The sequence below is a fragment of the Anopheles funestus genome, chromosome 3RL (assembly GCF_943734845.2).
Source record: "Anopheles funestus chromosome 3RL, idAnoFuneDA-416_04, whole genome shotgun sequence".
Classification (NCBI taxonomy): domain Eukaryota; kingdom Metazoa; phylum Arthropoda; class Insecta; order Diptera; family Culicidae; genus Anopheles; species Anopheles funestus.
Window position 1 is genome coordinate 79,690,644 of NC_064599.1, and position 19,196 is coordinate 79,709,839.

Here is a 19,196-nt window from a genome sequence, read left to right on the forward strand (position 1 = left end):
AAATACATTTTAAACCATTTTATGGTGAAATTAAATTAAGCTCACCGAGCACATATCTTCCAAGCATGTTAGAACATTTGAGTCCTGCGGAATAACGTCGTGTATTTGTTTTAATAAAGCGAAGCCCCCACCACAACATTAGTATGACAGTCTTTGTCCTTGAACGCATAAGATACAAAATGGCTTTCTTGCTTTTCCTACCAACTCCTCGTGGGCAAGCAAAAATACAGACAGTAATGTCCCAAAAAAAACCTCTCCTATTTGTCTACCTTAGAACACAAGACTAACACAAAAACAAATACAAACGCCACATAAAATATCGGGAAAGGCAATCAAAGCTTCACAAGGGATGTGTAGGGCGAAAAAAACAAAAACCCGGGAGTGTCCCGATTCACGTTGTTCTTATGTCGTCAGAGTACGCCCACAACTTGTATTTTTTGGTGTATAATACCGAGTGAATTTGGGCGCAAAAACAACGAAATACAACGCTGGTTTTGTCGCGTATTTTCCGGATATGGTTTTTCTTTTTCTTTCTCCTCTTTTTTGGAGCAGGATTCAGTTTAGCTCAGTATGTTTGCGCAGCAGTTATGTTTGTTTGTGAGTCTAATTTTGCAAGCACAAAAACCAAAACCAAATGCTGCTTGCAAATGGGAAAATTATACAACTTTTCCGCTACACAAAAGGTAATGTTTGTGTTTTTTTTTCGGTTGTAGAAATGACCTGAAAAGTGGGCGTTTGTTTAGTTTCAATAAATTTCTCCCTTTCCCCACCAGGAGAACGGGATCCTTTGCCCCGGTTCACTTTCGGTACACAATATTTGGCTAATCACGTAACATAACTCCTGGAGTTACGGAGCTCCAGTGTCCAATTAATACGAAGTATTCGACGCAATCGATTTATTGATTGGCACTCACCTGAAAGTGTACTTGGCCCTGGTCGACCCAACCGATGACCATGTCCGCACCGTAGATGGTACCGTCCTTCGAAAACCCCAAACCAACGTATCCGTGGGTACGGACCTGTACCTCGAACGTGATGTCCTGGCCGGTGATGCTCCACAGCAGCCGATAGTCATCGTCCAGGAAGATTGCATGGTCCCAGTGGGCACCCGTCACGAACGACAGGGCACTCACCAGCATTGCCAGCGCCGCACATGCAACCGTCGGGAAGGTACTCCTTCGCCGCACGACACACATTATAGGTAACATATTGAACTCTCAAAAACAACAACTTGAATTTATGCTCCTCCAAGGCAAAAAGGGATTACACTGATCACTTTATGCGCACTTTAAGCACACGCTTTTCTCGCATCTTTCACTACCCTGAGGACGAACCTCTCGCACTACTGCTCATCTATCCACACGCATCTAGGGAGCGGGGCATACACTCAACACACATCCAAACACCTGTAGAAAGGGGAGAAAATAGAGAAGAAAAATAATTCCTATTAGTAAATAATTCATTCTTTCATTTGCATCTCCAGACAACCGAATATCCTCTTACCGGAACTCTCAACAAAAGAGGGACTACCCCCACTATACCAACACTGTTTCGAGCGTCTAAAGAGGGGGCGAACTGATGATATCATTGTGTCATGAAGTTCCTTCACGTGACGGGAAATGATACTCCGTTTCCAACTAGCCAATATGGTACAAAAGACTACATCTTGCCGAGAGCGGATGAAAATTGACTCCTTCGTGCGACAGTTTTAAATGTCAAAACCCTTGCTTCCTTTCGAACGGAACCAGACGGGGTTTTCCAACCTCCCCGTTTTTGCTGTGCTGTAAATTGATCGATAATTTTAAGCGCCTTTACTCGAAACGCTTGTCGTCGTTTAGTATTCCGGGTTGAAAATCAATACCCACTTGAACTCACTGCTCGGTATCGATTCCATTACAATGATGACCATGTAGAAAAACACGGAACTAAGCTATTGCTTGACATGCCAAGCTGGAAAACATCTTCTCATGATGATCGTGATGATGATAAATCGCAACTCCCCCCATAAAACATGAGGCTTTTCGGGGAACTCGTCTCCTCGCTTCCATTCCGCCCTATCTTACACATCAAACAAACAGTGACTAAACACAGCCAGATTATTCGATAAACAGCTTTAGACGTCAAATTTGCCAAAAATCGCACGATACACTCGCTCGCGCGCACACTTGGCAAGCTGTGGTGTACCACGATTATCATCATTAGAATATCAAATCATAATTATGGTAATGTTGCCTTTTGGTTCAAGAATATCTTAAACCGCGCTGGATGGGAAAGCGATTTCAACAACTCGATACGCTCCTTTTTTAGATGCTTCGTTTGGCGGCGATGGCTCTATTACCGTTAGGCGCGCCGAGAGTCCTTGGTTTCGGGGAGAAAACTCGTCTGGCTAATAACCACCCATTTAGTGGTGCTCGTGGGGATGTTTTTTTTTTGTTTTGTTCAACAACACTCGCAGACATCAGACACTGTGAAGGCAGGGAAATGTTTTCCCGCTTTGGAGCGCCCTACTGTCGCCGTTATCTTGCTGCTTTGGCTGTCAACGTAAACATATTTACATACAAGAAGGTAATGCTTAAAAACAGAGGAAGACGAAAAAAAATTCTGACAGGATCCGTTGCTAAGATTGCCCCAATTTCAATCTCACTCTCCGGTGTGTGAAAGTGATTGAAAGCTTCACATTTCTGCGCACTTAGCTTACACCCGGTCGCCATAATTTCGGGCCCATAGTAAGTGTCATTATGGTGGTAAGTTACGACATTGAGTGGAATAGCATATTTAAATTTTTAAGAGACTCCAACATATTTGTATGAAAATTGGTCCACAACCCAAAAAAAAGGTGAATGCATAAGGTGCTTACATTTTTGCCCGAACAAGAGGAACAGGAAAAAAACACCAGATGGGCCCAATCGATGATACCAGATGTGTTTTATGCGTTAAAAGGTACACTCTGTCGCATTAATATAGGAAGGTAAGAGGAAAAAATCTCAAAAAGAAGACGGAAAATTCTTTTCAATGCTTTCGACTTTTTGGTGCCATGACCAGGATATTTTTAGACTAATTTTTCGTGATGGTAATTTTTTTTGAATTTTTCTGAGGGGAAAAAACCTCTTCCAAAGTTATTAAAAAGGATTTTGAAATAAGTTTATATTATTTATTTATTGTTGAAATTTACATGAAAATCTTGTTCAAATAATCAGAAAAATTATATCCGTTGTGAATTCATTCATATCCAAAGAAAAATATTTCCCATTGCCAAATTTCCTCTTTCCAAAAAACAAACAACTGTCATGCGAGACATAATCACCCCACAAAATAAAGAAAACGATGCATTACATTTATTATTCCAACCTTAATGTAAATCATAATTGCATTCCAACTCCTCCTTATCCACCGAACCTTCCCCCCTTCAACGCTTTTACGCGAATGAATAACAAATTGCGAGTAATATTGAAATTGCACCCAAAACCACCCATTCCAAAAAGGAAAAAGAAAATGTTACATTGGGAAAAACAGGCCGCAAACGAACTGCTTTTTTTGTTCCAAAGCAGAAGAACCGAACGCGAAGTTCGTTCGCGCGATGACGAATTACGGATCGATAGTGACCCGAAATTGTGCTTCTTTCGCAAAACGACGACATTCTCGGTCGTCAAGTTCTTTTGATGTGCACGAGAAAATGTGTAATGGCACTTAGCTCAACCGAGCACACCGGCAACTGAAGCATTTTCGATCAGCGAACCTTTATTTCCTATACAAGCATCAGCATCACGTACCAACTGCATCTTTCACTACATCGACACAATTTGCAATCAACCCTCCAGAAAGCGGGGGGGAAACTTTTCTGTTTTCCACTCTCTTATCGTTGCCTCTCTCACTCTCACCCTCTTTAAAACGGTTCAAATCGAATTTTCCAATCCACCCGATAGGAACGAACGATGCCGTGACGCGGGTACTACGACCCCGGACAGAAACATCGTTATCAGGGCACCAAAACCCATCAGCAGCAGCATACACTACCCACCCACGGCTCAGATCATTCACGGTCTCACATCATCAAGGAAAAGTGCGACAAAATAGTGCATCCGGTTCCACCACTCGCACACACACACACGCTGACAACTGCACATTTCATTTGTCAAAAGCAAAATTCGTCCACAGCTATGGGCCTCCCCAAAAAACGTTGAATCAGAATCAGCAGCGCCAAAAACCAGCCCTTCAATTGCTGGCGACCACGATTGGGGAAAGAGCAATGATTTTCCGGTTTTGCCTTCCTTATCTTGCTTCCCCACTGCTTAAACAAACCGCATCTCGCCTAGCGAAATGTGCTTGGCTGGGCCATTCGAACACCCAAAAACGAACCTTCCCGCCTTTTTGTGCTGTGTGGGAAAAAGGAAATTTATTACATCATGCAGATTTCCCGCATCCTTTGCGACCGCCCCTGCACCGGACTAGCCCATCATGTATCGTGAAGTTGGGACGTTTTTGCCAACATGCCAGAGTGGTACAGCTACTACAGGCAAAAAGTGAAAAGCAAAACGAATCCCGAAAAACTCGATCAGATGGAAGATTCGCGAACTGTTTATGTCAGCATCGTCCGTCTTCGAGCAAAACCTTAACTGGAGGTTCGTCTTTTGCATTTCCACGGGTACCAATTCTTTCCCCCTAGACACCATTTTATTTTATTTTTTGCTGTACATACTCTTTATGCTTCCATTTTGTACTGAACTCTCGACTGTCAGCGTACAAAAAAAAGTCCCCGTAGATAGAGCATGGAAACCCATCGAAAGACGTTCTGCAGAAACTCCCGAAGCATTGCCACCCGGTGACGGCAGGTCTGGCTCTGTTCTGATGCAAACTGCAAATTCCAAAATTCCGAGAATCGTAATCATGAAATAATTGCATTAAACATCTTTCCGAACAATTACCGTCCCGTTTTTGACAATTTTACAGCACTCGTCACTCGGTTGGGGGTGAGGATTCGTGATGCAATTTTCGGTGTTGTCGATTTTTGCTGCACCCATACTTCACTATCACCTCTTCGTTCTGGTCGGGTTGTTAAAAAAGCTGGCAGAGCAGTCACCAAAATACGAACACACAAACACAGTGAGCTAAAAATTGCATTGAAACGATTAGGCGAGACTGGTTTTGCAAAACCAAAAACGAAAAGCACGCCCACACCCGAACGGCGATAGAAGAAAATATCTCGGCGGTGTGGATGTGAAAATCGTAAAGTTCCTGATGTTTTCGCTCTAGTTGAGAAAAAAGAGAAAAGGTATACTTGGGTGAGGTGGAATGAAAAAACCTGGAAAATCAAGCAAAAGTAAAACCGTTAGCTTTTCCGAGCTTTCCGCGTAGAGAGAAAACTGCAAAATCGCATTTTGTGGAACAAAGTACGGAGTTTTACTCCCGTAGTGAAGAAAAAGCAGATTTTCTTTTTCACCACAGCAGTACTTCCTGCTCCAGGTTTTTTTTTTGCCTAAAAAAACGGGAAGATCCTCTTTAGAAGCACCTCGTATTTCTTTCATCGTGTGCGATGGTGCTGTTTTTTAAGGTTAGTTATCGGATGGGTACTTGTTTTCTTCACCCTAACGAAGAAATTCTGTACGGTTTTTCGTTATTTCTTGGCTATTTTTTCTTCTTTCCCCCAAAAAGGCGGATAGAACACTAAAAATATGTTCCTTCGGATCGCCACCGCTCTTTACCTAACCTACAAGGTTGGCGAGATTCGATGAGTTTGAGAAATGGACGGAAAATCAATATCCCTCTTGCATGCAACTACAACGAAAAAAAATCTCCAAAAACGGACAACGATGTGCTTGAAGTTCCAACATTTTCAATACCTCTCAGCGAACCTTCCCAACCCCACGGACACATGTACACGCAAGAGCCCACGGTGAAGAGATTCTTTCACTTCCGCCCACAGTGAAACGGTGCAACAGCAAGTGCCGGTAAAGTTTTGCCGTGCATTTTCGAGTGGCCAGAAAGTTCAAAAGCATACATGTACCGACGAATCCCTTTACACACGAAAGCGCATAACCACGTAAAGTGAAGTTAAGATTTGCTCGATGTAAAAGGATTCCTAGATTCTTGCACAGGGGTAAAGCGCAGTTTTGTAACCAGGCATGGGGATAAGGTTTCCACACCGTCAAGTAACCGGAACGTAAGATCCGCGGCCTGACCTCAAAAACCTCACGGATAAAGTTTTGCCGAAACTTCCCGTATCGACGAGAGAGATCTATCAGAATTCTAGTATCTGGAGCATTGGAAAGGGGTGAGTGAAAAAAAAAAGAATATCGATCTCCTCATCCAATAAGATCGAAAGGTTCGCTGCGATGCGTTTCCCGATATGTTGATAATAAAGAATAATTTAAACTTTACAGACCACTCGAGATTGCGATTTCCTAGTATGTACGGAGCAGCAGTAAAACTTTCCATGCTCTAACCGTGGACGAACTTTTCGACACTCAGAAACACTTCAAGATGCGGGAGGGTGGGTAAAAGATTTTTACAACTTTGCTCCTTCCGACAGGTTCTGACGGCACTTCTTCGGCTACTTCTTGGAGGTTGCCTTACAGCACGGAAAATGGAACATATCCTTTTTTTCCACGGAGATCCCGTACAGAGTAATCGCACAATTGTGTTATGAGATAAGCCATTTCGTTGTTTTAAATGCTGTTTGCGAACGCGTTGTAACATCGGAGTTGTGAGCAGAATCCTTTTTAAAGTTATGCCTTTTGTGACACAAACCTCGAACAATGGATGAAGCCATATTTTTTTTAATGGCTGATAATGTTGGTGCTCGAGAACATCCTTTTGACGCCTTCGTATCAAAGCTAAACTCAGATCACATATTTTAAAGTGTATACAATATGTGGATAAGTTAAGGAATATTTTCAAAACATATTGATTAAAAATACGAGGGCAGTTTCCAAATTTTAGTATGGAATTAAATAATTTAGGATTTACCCAACTCTTAAATAAACATTTATATTTTAGACTTATTTAATTTTTTTTTTTATATACCTAAGAAACCCTCAGAAATCTCAAAACCACAGCTTTACCAATTCATTTTAGCAGGGATTTTAACACATTTTAACACATCAAATACAACTTCTTCCTTTACTATCTCTAACGTTCTAAATAGCGCTTACAATAGAGTGAGTCCTGGTATCATCCTGGTCCAACGTTCATCCCCCTGCGTTAAACGGCTAGCGAAATCCTTTTGAACTTCGGCATCCGTCCAACTTCACGCCATCCATCCTACCGTACGACTAGCTGTGCAGTGAAACGTAAACCGAACCCATCCACTGTGTCCAGACTAAGATGAACCATCCAGATGAGATCAATTTCATACCGACTCCACCCATCGCCACACGGCGGGAGATTATTTCCATAATGGTCGTAAAATTTGACTCCGTGGACGAAGTTCGGAGCAAGGGTGAATGGAGTGAACTAGCGTTACCAGTAGAGTTGGGACCGGAAATGGAGAGTTCGAATGGTGATGGTGCGCGTGTAACGATTACGAGGTAAAATTAAACAACATTACAATAATCAAAATGAAATCAGAGGAAAATGTTGTTATATAAAAAAACCTTCAACCCAGACCAACCAAAACTGGGGAAGAATTAATAGACGGACGAGTGTTTAAGGATGGATTATTCGTAGTCCACCCTGTACGGTTGGATGGATGAATTGTCTAACAAATATGGAATATTGTAGTCTTCGCATCGCTGGTGATGCTCGTTATACAAAGCATGTAATTATGTGAAATCTCACGTTGTGAATAATGATAACGAAAAAACCCTTTTTTTGGTTCCATTTCCCGCTAAGGACCCAAACGGCGAAAGGACACACACACGCACGTGTTGAAGCATTCAGGCGTTAAACCCGTAATGCCATACAAAGTACAGAACGGACCAAAAAAGAACACCCTTCCTTCCAGCAAGAGCCAAACAAACGAAATGGAAGGATTGACTACTTCGTTTGGTGTAGGCGTACTCACATAGAAGATCCTGTGCCCATTACTGACGTCCATTTCTCGTTTTAGAAAATGAATCACATTCGCTGCCCCCATAATGATAATGGTGCGCTTTTCATCGTTTTGTCGGAAAATGATATTTACGGCAGGAAAAGTCTAGTCCTAGAGACCCGTCACCCGGGTCTGCACATCTGCCAAAAAGGTGCGAAAAAGGATGTATGTGTGGCTTTATGGTTCTTTCAGTTTTTTTTCTACTGGTATGTCCCTTATATCTGCCCCATTATTCCGAGCTCGAACTTCACTACACCAAAACGCATCCCGGCACACTGTGTAGGCTGAGAGTAAAATCACTCCCAAAGGGACAATACCACTGCTGATTGGAACTGACAAACGGAACGGATCCCCCTTCTAGAAATCGGGAAATTTCGAGAAGAAATCTACCTACGGCAAACCAGAGGCCGGTGGAAATTGTGCAAGGCAGAAGAATGGTAAAGCGAGACGACTCTCGTGTGATCTCATTTAGCTTTAAGAAGGCACGAGAAGCAGACTCCCATTCACATTCAGCTGATGGGTTGTAGTTCATTAAAGTAGATAGAATGTTACGCCCGAAATTGGGACGACGATGATGATGATGGGAATTGGTGTAAATAATAGAACAGAAAATTCAAGGATATCTCTCTTGGAGTTAACGTGATGTAGGCCACGATTTCTAGATGAATATCCTTATGTATTTCAATTGTATAAATTGTTGATAGACTTCATAAACTAAAAAAGGTCGAGTAGAAAAATCGTGTCAAATGGAGGAATGAAGAATAAATATTTTATCATCTTGAGAATTTCTTATTACTTTTTTGTAACCAAAAAAGAATGAAGAAATATTCGATTCTCATTATAATTTTCCAAACATCATTATACTTCGCCATTCTTTTGCCTTTGCCACACTAAGCATTGCTATCGATTTATTATGCTAAACAAATGCTACGATCTTGCTGAGAATTATTATTAACTTTAGCGAAAATCGTTAACGATTACGGAACTGTTCCACGAAACACTAACATTATGTTAAACGCATCCCCATCATTAGCGCGCGAGCAGGGCAGAGCAAACAGGGCACGACACTCGCCAGACAACAATCGCCAATTACGCGGTGAGAAGGTTGACTAATATTTGGGTATTAAATATCGAACAAGAAACATAACCTTGTACCAATCTCGAAGCAATGATTCGATCGAACAACAACTTCAAATCATCTTAATCGATGCTATTAGAACGAAGAAGAGTTTGCTCCTCTTTTTTTTCTTAGGCCCAGAGAACACAAAACGCTTTTGCAGCGTCCTGCATCTAATATTGCTAACACACGAAGCGGAATGCACTGCCAAAAAGAATGTCCAAAGGAAGTGTGCGGCCGGAAAAAAGGCAAAAAGGGGAAGAAACCTGTCCCACTGATAATCATTATTATTCCCAATGGTGCATTTCCGTCGCTTTTGGGGATTGGTTTTTATTCTTCCCCTTTCCTGAGTGTTGTGACTTGCATTCGGCAAATTTTTGCTATTTCTTCCTGTTGAGAGTTGAAAAAAAAATTAAACTCTAAAAAGCACCGTCTACGTGACAGTGATCCACGCGGATAAGAAATGCCATCGACCGTTCGTCTCCCACAAGAAGGTCCGAAAATTATGAATTCGATTATGCACACACACACACACACACACACACGGTATGCTTTTTTTTCTTCTTCCATATTTAGGCATGGAAGAAAAATGCGGCTAAACACAAACCGCACGACACAAAACCGATTTGCCGTTGGCGAACGTGACAGTGTCGTCGGTTTAAGAAATGCTAAATCGATCCATTCTTGTGTCCACGCGGGTTCGCCATTGTGCCAATGCGCTTCCAAAAAAAAAACAAGGAAGGAAGGAAGCCTAAACGATGACAAACGTTTGGTAATGGTGATTTTTCGTGAACGGGAAGCAGCTGATCGTGAGATGAAGTCGAAAATTCGATAACGATTTGTACGTATTTTGTACAACGGTTGAATGATGACGGAAACAGACAGCAGAAAGCAAACGTTGCAGGTGCACAATGTGGAATAAAGATGGTGGATTGAGTTGAAAGTTTATTAAAATACAAAAAAAAAGATATACAACAAATAAATTAGATAATTATATAAATAATGATAATATTTATGATGGAACTAAACAATCCCCCGATAATAAAACAGAAAAAAGAAAAACAGAGAAAAAAGTAATAAAAATAAAAGAACAATGAAATGAAACCAACAAACAAAACACACAAAATTTAAAACTTTGTAACAACAAATAGAAACAAAAAAAACTGCCATAAGTCAATACAATAACAACAAAATTGAACAAATTTTGAATAAAAGAAAGATATTCAAAATAGCAAAAAAACATCAACGCTACTGCAAATTTGTTCAATCCTTTACTTCCACGTGTTTTTTTGGCAAAAGTACAAAAGTTCTTACCATCCAAAGCTGTAACAAATGGACATTTAATAACTGCCCGTTCCCTTGCTTTCGATGAAACCTTAACTCACTTATTTAACCTGTCCTGTCGCAGTATTTGTTTTAAGTGTAACCTTCCCTTGTTCTCCTGCAAACACCCAACCTTTTCCCAAAGTGATTATATTTCCTGTGCCGTTCCTACAATGGGCAAACGCGACAACATAATCCTCCCCTCTCCACCGCATATTCGAAAGGAAGCAGAAGAACGTGACGACGCGGGACATGAAACATGGAAAAATCATCAATATTTTGATTTGTGAGCTCGTTAGTTTGAAATATGCGGGTTCGGTTACCCATCGTGTCCACTTGCCGTGTTTTCTGTGTTTGGTTCTGCCTAAAACATATCCGCGGGAACATAACGCCAAGGCACGTTGACGAAAGGCACGTTGAAAACACCTTCTTCCAAAATAAAAACAAAAAAGTAGATGCATAAACTGGGAATGGAAAACAAAAAAAAAGAAAATTCTTCTCTCCCATCAACAAAACGCAATGCGGCTGGGTTGGGAAGGGAGAAAAAAGTGGAAGACGAAACGGGTCAACATGAAAGAACATTCTTCGGCCGTCATGTCACCGGTCAACACCGGGACCGGACCGAAATGATGGAACGATGGATGGAACTTCATCCCGCGTCCGCACCGGAATCAGTTTGAAACATTTGATTTACATTGAAAATATTATGTTTCGTTCGGGTTCTACTGGGATGATTTCTTTTGCCCTCTCTTTTTTCCGGCGATGTTTGTCTGTCGAAGTTACTTTCCATTTCTTGCCGACGGTTTCTACCTTCCCAAAAAAAAATAAAAGTGCCAAACCGTGTGGTGTAGTAATGGATCGGACTGGGAATGGAAGAAAATAATAACTCGCTCGGCTTTTGCTCGTATCTGGTCCCTGTCCCTATGGTCCTTTCAAACACATTGTATTAAAACGTGGTTGCATCTTGCATGAAACTAAATGCAACATGATCGATACATATTTTTTGAGGAATTGGCTTTGTTTTTGCCGTTTGTGTCTTGTATTTGATCGGTTTGTTCTGCAGCTCGATATGCGTTCGTTTTCCGATGCCGACGTCGAGAAAAACGACGATGAAAAAAGAACGTTTGAAATATGATTAAATTCATATTCGTATGAAAAACTGAGCGCTACCTTTAGATTGACATTCCATAACGTTGGCAACATTCTCCTGAGAGAGATCTTTATCAGACGAACATGGTTGTTGTGACATGTTGGAGTTTTTACTTCCTATTCGTTGTTTATTTTTTTTGTTAGATTTGGTTTCGTAAACAAGAAAATTAAAAATGTTTCAGAATAATATTTTCTTCCTTTTATTTTAACTAATTTTCGACAAATATTTTACCCTTTACTACTTAAACAACAATTTAAAAGAGAAAACTTTGTACATAAAAAGTATTCTTCTATTTAAATAAAAAATAATAAACATGTATCACATACAAGTATAACTTTCTGGATGCATTTCACTTCTGTTATATCGTACACAGATAGGCAACATTTGCTAAAACCGTGTCCAGGCTTTCCGCCTTCATAACGAATCACGCAGGATTAGAGTACGGTTTTTTGCTCCTCATCCGCTTCTGGTTTGCTCAGTTTTGGCATTTTATCTCCAAACACCGCCACAACCGCCGTTTTCCTTTATTTTTTTTTCAAAGGTTCATTGTGGATGCAACTATTGTTTAGGTTTTGATGCATCATTCCTGGCATCCTACTGCTCCGGTGGTGCCTGCATAACTTAGCACTGATCTACATATCACGTGCCTGCTTGGTCTCGTGCGTTGGACACGGCACGAGCTTCACGACGAGACGCTGAATTTATGCTGCGTCCCGGAGTAAGCTTTAACGTGATAAAATATAGCGCGGCGTTAAGGGGGACGCTAAAACTACGGTGGCGAGAATTTTGATGGATCATCCAAACAATGGTGGAAAGCATAATGAAGGTAAGTTATCTCGTTTGCTATTCGTCAGCAGAAACAAAAACAAGAATGAAAAAAAAACCTCCCGTAACAGAAGTTCTGGTGAGTTTGAAGGAAACTGGTACGTGCATAGTGGGTTAAAGTGTGGTTATGTGGTCGAAATTTTACTCTTAAAGGACATGCTATTTATTGCAAATAGTGAAAGGAAAAAATTATTTGAGGTTAAAGGTAATTTAATGTCAAATTTTCCAGGTTTCTAAGAATTTGTTCCAATTCTCAGCAACATCAAAAAAATAAAAAACCTTTCATGTCTCATAATTGTCAGAATGAATTCATCCTGTCTTGCCTTTCCAGCTCAAATCACCTTCAAATGTTTCCGTTCCGTAAGACTTTCTCGTTCCTTTATGTGTTAGCCACCGTCAGCATGACGATCGCAAGAGAGCAAAACGCTTATTAGCTTCCTGACGCATTTCGACCGCTGGTCATCATCGTTATCACGACCCCAGGTCATGAGCGAGCGGAAAAGAAGATAGCAAAAAAAAAAATAACTTTTACCATAACAAAATCGCATAACAAACGATGTGCTTTTTTATGTTCTTTTAGAGCAAGAGAAAACAAAAGCTCACGTGCAGATAAAAAAATGGAAATAGTTAGCTAACGTTCCACACACGCATTTCCTCCCGCTACTGCGTAGTGGGTGAATATTTAGCGTTTGTTTGTTAAACAATTCCAATCTTGACTTTTTTTTCTCCAGTAACTAAAGAGAGAATATTTTTTTCCATTTTCACTGACAAAAAAAACGGATCACTTTCTGAGACGATAAAAAAGGAGATATGAGAGAAAGCGGATTATCATGGCTGTGGTAATTTATCAAATGTCTGGCACGCGTTTGTAAAACCGCCCGAAAGTACTCGCAAACATTATCGTTCTTTAAGATGATGTTATATCTATTGAGTGTGTTGGTGATACGAATGGTGAGGAACAAAACTTTGGTACAGAAGATTTTCCTGAGACAAAGTTCCTTGGAATACAAAAAAAAACAACGATAGGCAAAGATGTATGCTTAGCACGAATGATGATTGTGATTGCTTTTTCCCGCTAGTGCACTAGGGCTTATGGGTTGCCTTCCGTTAGGCTTCTCTGACGGTTTGTTTTCAACGGAACGGTAAGTCCGGGATAAAGTACGCGGAAAAACTGTCCTACCCTGCATGCCGACACGTAACGTGCGGAGGCAACTACTTGGAAGGTGATGTCAAGTGACTGTCGTTGAAGTCTGCTCGAAGTTCAAGGGAAATGTATGGAGCATTAAACAGGGCTTCAGTATTGTTCAGAAAAATCGATTATTTACATTATTGCTTGACATTTTGAATAGCATGCTTACATTTAATCACTGAAGAATAAATTGAATAAAAGCTTAATTAACATTAGGTATAAATATAAGTTATCCAAAAACCAACATATTTCTGTGAAAAATTATGAGAATACTCCTTAAATATTATGATTTGAGAAAAAAAAATTTTTTCAAATGAATTTTAAAATCTATTATTAATACAAGCACAGCGCCATCTGGTGTCATTCTCATGACAGAAATTCGACAATACTTATTTAAGAACAAAATTAAACAAAACATTAAAAAACCGATCATCTGTGCTATTAGCATGCATACAACTGTTATTACAGCTAATATTAAAAGCATTCTAATCTTTCAGCTTCCATGTTGCGTTACGTCAATCGTTAGTTGCCCTCTCTGCCGGCCGTCTCTAGCGGCGCGTGGCCATACGCCGGTGAGTGTGAGAAATCAGAAGTAAAAACAAATATTCCTCTAATCTATTTTTATTACACACCAACACGATTTCCATCCCGTAAAAGGGAATGATGGAAGCACGAAACGGCATCGTGCAAGAAGGGATGCATGAAAACACAACCAGATTGGCTCCCGATAACCGACAAGACACATTCTCACTTCCGGGTGCTAGGCGGCACCCAAGTCGGAAAACCATCACGCTTCCACGAGGTCGAGGGAAAATCCATATTCTATCGACTTCTGCCCTAACCGAAACGATGGCAAAGTCCGTCGCGTACAGTAACCACTTCCGCCATCATCCACCTACATATACGCTGGCATATATATATGTTTGATTAAACGAGCGCAAGTGAATTGAGCAAAACGGAAATGAAATCACATGCACCGATCCGTGATCTGAACCTCGGTTTTCCTGAAGGCGAATTGACCAGCTTGCCAGCGTTCACTGGAATGGGGGGAAAAAAAGTTTGTCCATTGCCGGAACTCACAAACCAAACCAGCGCAATCTCCAGTATGTTTGTCTAGATGTCGGTATTAACCGTGCCACTATTTCCACTTTTATCTTCCCGATCATATCCTTTACTAAACTACGATCTTTTCCTACGCTTTTCATATTTTCCCGGAAGTTTCGTTTCGTGATACCACACCCCGATCCCGAAGCTTTCTGGATTGATTAATTAAGGCGTGATGTGTGATGAAGTGTAAATCTATGCCACAACTCCCTCCTATCTCCTCACACAACTCCAGGCGGTAGTACGGTAGCGAGGAATCGCGGGATTAGATTGGTAATAACATGGAAAACTGAATTTTACGATTTGTTAGCCGTACTGGTGTAAGATCCCAGTGGGGATGGGAAGGAAATCGATTGCACAGCAGCGGGAAGATGTTTGCAGCCTATTGGAGTGGAATAAAATGGGCGAAGGAAAAACACACACAGTGAACTGGTTTTAGTATGTTTGCGCTTCTGATTTGACGGTTGCAGAAGATTTTCCTTATTTGTTCAGCGCTATGAAAGCGAAATTACGGGGAATTTACTTTCGAGGAAGATAGAAATGATGGGAGACGGGGATGTAACCGATTACGGTGATAAGAATTTGCTATTCCAGGAAGCGCTATTAAGCATTGTATGCTTCTGCAAAACTTTGATTTATTACGCTGAATATACTGAGTACACTAAACCTGAACATCATTATAACCTCAAAAAAGTATAAATATTTTTACCAATTTTTTCGTGCGATTGTTTTAATGTATATTTAGTAAAAGAAGCCTCATTTTGTTTTAAAAAAGGATATCAGATTTAATTGATAATATTCTAAAGAACTTCAATATTATAGCAATAACATTCATCTGACCAAAACCCAAAAAATTGAAACATATTGCTAAGTAGAGTTAGAGTTTAAACTTTAATGTCTTTCGATTAATTTGACCCAGATTGTCACTAAAATTTATTATACTATTAAAACTTTTTTATTCATTAAATAATGCATATATACGACCTATATGACTTGTGAATATATGACTCCAAAACTCCAGCAAACCTCAAAACTCAAACTACTGCAACAAGTAGCGGTATTGAAGCAGATTAAATCCCTTCGTACTACGAACAACTTCCATTATGCTACTCTTGTTGCATTTCATTTTTCCAATTTAACTGAGCTTAGCGGCGAGTTGAATTTCGCCAAACAGTACGTGCTTTATGACATCCTCACAGAATTCAACGAAATAAAATCGCACGAAATACTCATCCGGGCGGTAAAGTAAAACCAGTGTTTTCCACCCTGAAGTGTTTAATTTTTAATAATCAATTTCCAACCAAACATAGCGTTCCATGTTCCACCGAACCGACTACTAACCGAACGAGTGAAGTTCCGCTTAAAGCTTTGGTGCAAACATGAATCGTTTATTGGAAATAAACTCCACAACGTTTCGGTGAAATAACCCTAGGATGAGGGTTCATACAGGATTTATATAAAAACCATCCAGTGCAAGCTGCAAGAACCCGGGCGGAAAAACTCGCGAGCAACAACGTAGCAAGAAAAGAAAAATGAACAAATCAAGGGATCGAAATACAGAGATTACTGCTTAAAGTGGATTACTTCGCATGGTAGGCGTCAATTTTTTGGTTGTTGTTAAAGTCACACACACGTGATTTCTACACTTTGCGAATGTGTTTTAAAACTTCTCCTATTCCTGTGTTCTTTTTTTCTCGGTTTACTCTTTACTTATGCCTCCCTCCGCGTGCGTTCACTCAAAGCGACTACGGCGTAAAGGACACGTACGAAGGATTAAAGTTCACCGCTCTCTACACCGGGGGGTCGCGTGGGAGCCTTTTTGCGCAAAAATTTTAACAACATTTTGTACTTTCACATACGTCCCCGGAAAGTCCTTTCTGACTGCTTCCTTTGCACCGTCGAAGCACGTTCAAACTGTGTCCACATCCGGAGATGTAGGCTTCTGAAAATGGTCTCCATTTTCGGAGGGAAGCGACTGGAATAAAAACGTGTCTAAGGCTTCGATGACGATGAATGGCAATGGTAGGCGTGAGTGTGTGCGTGTGTGTTTGTATATATGTTTGCCCTCTACCTTCAACCATGTATGTCTACAACATGAAGAGAAAAAAAAGTCAGCAATGGCAAACAAGAAATTTACTAAAGCATAAATATTTTCCGAAGCGACTCAGTAACACGGGCCACTTACACGGACACAAATCTATCCACGGTTCGTACGTGGGTGTTGCGCACGATCAATGACTGACACGTACGAAAGCGAAGCCCACTAGACGTCAAGATGCTGCTCCATTATTTCCATGCAGGACAGCGACACGCACAGCGATCCAGCTGTACTGTGGATAACAGAGCACCGTACCGCGTACTGGCTCATCTCAATTCGGTTCCGTTCGAAAATCAATATTGACACGTACGGCACACGAGCTTCTTCAATGTACATGTACCTCCGCTTTGCCCAAGATGCCCTTTCCAATATCCGTAGGTGGCTTTAAGTGGTAACGATTTTTACCTCTCAAGCCGCGAGATGGCAGACACACCTCAAGACGATATTACCCTGGAACAGACACTTTACATACACACATTCGAGCGGGACGTTCCGATCGATAAATCTTATTAAAGATGTATGACACGCTTCTCGGCGACAAAAAGATACGGCGCATCTCAACATTTGTGTGAAAATTGGTCCCCAGGATATTGTTCGATGGAGAGCGAGACAGAGAGAGAGTGAAAGGGAGAGAGCAAGAGAGAAAGAGAGAGAGATTGATAGGAAAACGAACAAAAACAAGGGCCTGGTAGGGTGCATTAACTAATGGCGAAGTAACTGGGCAACCAGCTTGGACAATCATTTTGCCAAAAAACTCTTGTCGACCGGATGGATACGGAGACACACTTTATCTCTAGCCACCGGAATACCGTTGCGCTTATCTCGTCCCAGATGTGTTTTTGACTTAAATTAGAAAGAGAAAGATAGCGAGTTGTCCAAAAATTTTCCCTCCCTCTTCTGTGGGAAAAACGGGAAATAGAAGTGGATTTCAAAACTCTTGCGAGGAGTGGTTGGGGAGTGTTGGGAAGCCACCGAAAAGTTAATTACCATAATACTGTGACATTTTACCTCGATTAGCCTACGCTAATCGGATGGGGTCACTTTCGTTAGCAGGAGGGAGGGTATGTGTGTGTGTCCCCAACGTCCGGCACCGGGAAACTTTTCCTATCCTGGCCCCATCATGTTTGGGGTATGTTTTCCTTCACGCTCTTCATTCCACCACGGCTATCAGTTCTTGTATTTTCCAACGAGGAATAGAAGAACGAACCAAAAAAAAAAGAAACATACTGACTGTATCTGAAAAAGCCATTAAGCGTATGACGGGATTTTCGGACCGAAGGTCCTCAATGGTGGAGAGTGGGAAGTTCACCCCAAAAATTGCGTTTCCCACGTGCCAAACCCGAGTAGATATTCGGTCTCTCCCCAAATGTAAGCAATATTTATTAATGTCCATCCTGCTCAGGACACTCTCCCCAAACATTGGATAGAGTGCGGAGCACTTGATGGGTGGGAAAGTTTCCGGCTCGATTCGAACTTCGGTTCGGTGTGTACTACTCGTTTAAGAGCACTTTCCTAATTAATACAGACGGCTCAACGGAGGCTAAAGATAAAGGATCACCATCAGAGAAGGTCAACTGCCATTGAATGTCTGTGTGCCCAAGTGGTAGGTTTGGTGGATTTTCAAAATTAAGATGTGCTTCAGGCTCGTAATTCTCATTACGACTCCCTCCGGGGAGACTCTCGGTACTACCGTTTCACATGGTACAAGCTTTTGCTCCTGTTGCATCGCCCTTTCTAGCCCTTTTTTCCTGTAAGAATCCGAAGAAGAAAAACAAAACTTCACCTCAGTATTTATGCACGAACATGTCGAATGCCGACACAGGTCTTACCCACCTTGGGGGGGCATTAAAAACGGTCCAAAAACAACCATGTGTTAAGCTCACGCCTCTGGCCCGAATAGTTTTTGGGTTGGTTTAGGTTGAGATCCTTCACACACAAACACTCTCCCGCCCGTACACCGGCACAAGTGTTTGTATACGTGACTTTCCGGAGAAGAATCGGAACATGCACTTAGCAAGGTGCCCATTCGCCAAAGAAACGAAAGTGCCCAAAAGGGGCTCGATTTATAATTGTGCCAGAGCAAATGTGTGTGTGTAGGTAAGGCTTTAATGAGAGGAGTCAGGGAATTGGGGAGTTTCGAAAAAAAGCCTTTTCTTAGGCACGTACGATTTGACACCATTCCTTTCATGTGGAATCGTGTACTGTGTTTTGGTAGGCTTTTTGGAGGACTCTCAGAGCAGAGTTCTTAATTTGTTTAAAAAAAAGAAGATCCATCGCATTTCGTTAGCTCAAATGGGCTACGTTTAGAAGAAAATTATTGTCTCTCCTTCGCCGGCCCCATTCCTTTTTTATCCGTAGCTTAAA

The 19,196-nt window shown here is 41.2% G+C and overlaps 1 protein-coding gene across 7 annotated transcripts in view; it reads right to left on the bottom strand.

The window, feature by feature from the left end:
• LOC125770057 (MOXD1 homolog 2-like) overlaps nt 1–19,196 on the bottom strand; it is a 503,823-nt gene that overhangs the window by 305,753 nt on the left and 178,874 nt on the right. For all 7 annotated transcript variants that reach the window (XR_007419137.1, XR_007419135.1, XR_007419133.1 and 4 more), the window contains exon 6: nt 915–1,406. Coding sequence is in view for 1 of the 7 variants with exons in the window: in XM_049439251.1 (XP_049295208.1) it covers nt 915–1,208 (294 nt within the window). In the remaining 6 variants the exon portion in view is untranslated. The remainder of the gene's footprint in view (nt 1–914; nt 1,407–19,196) is intronic.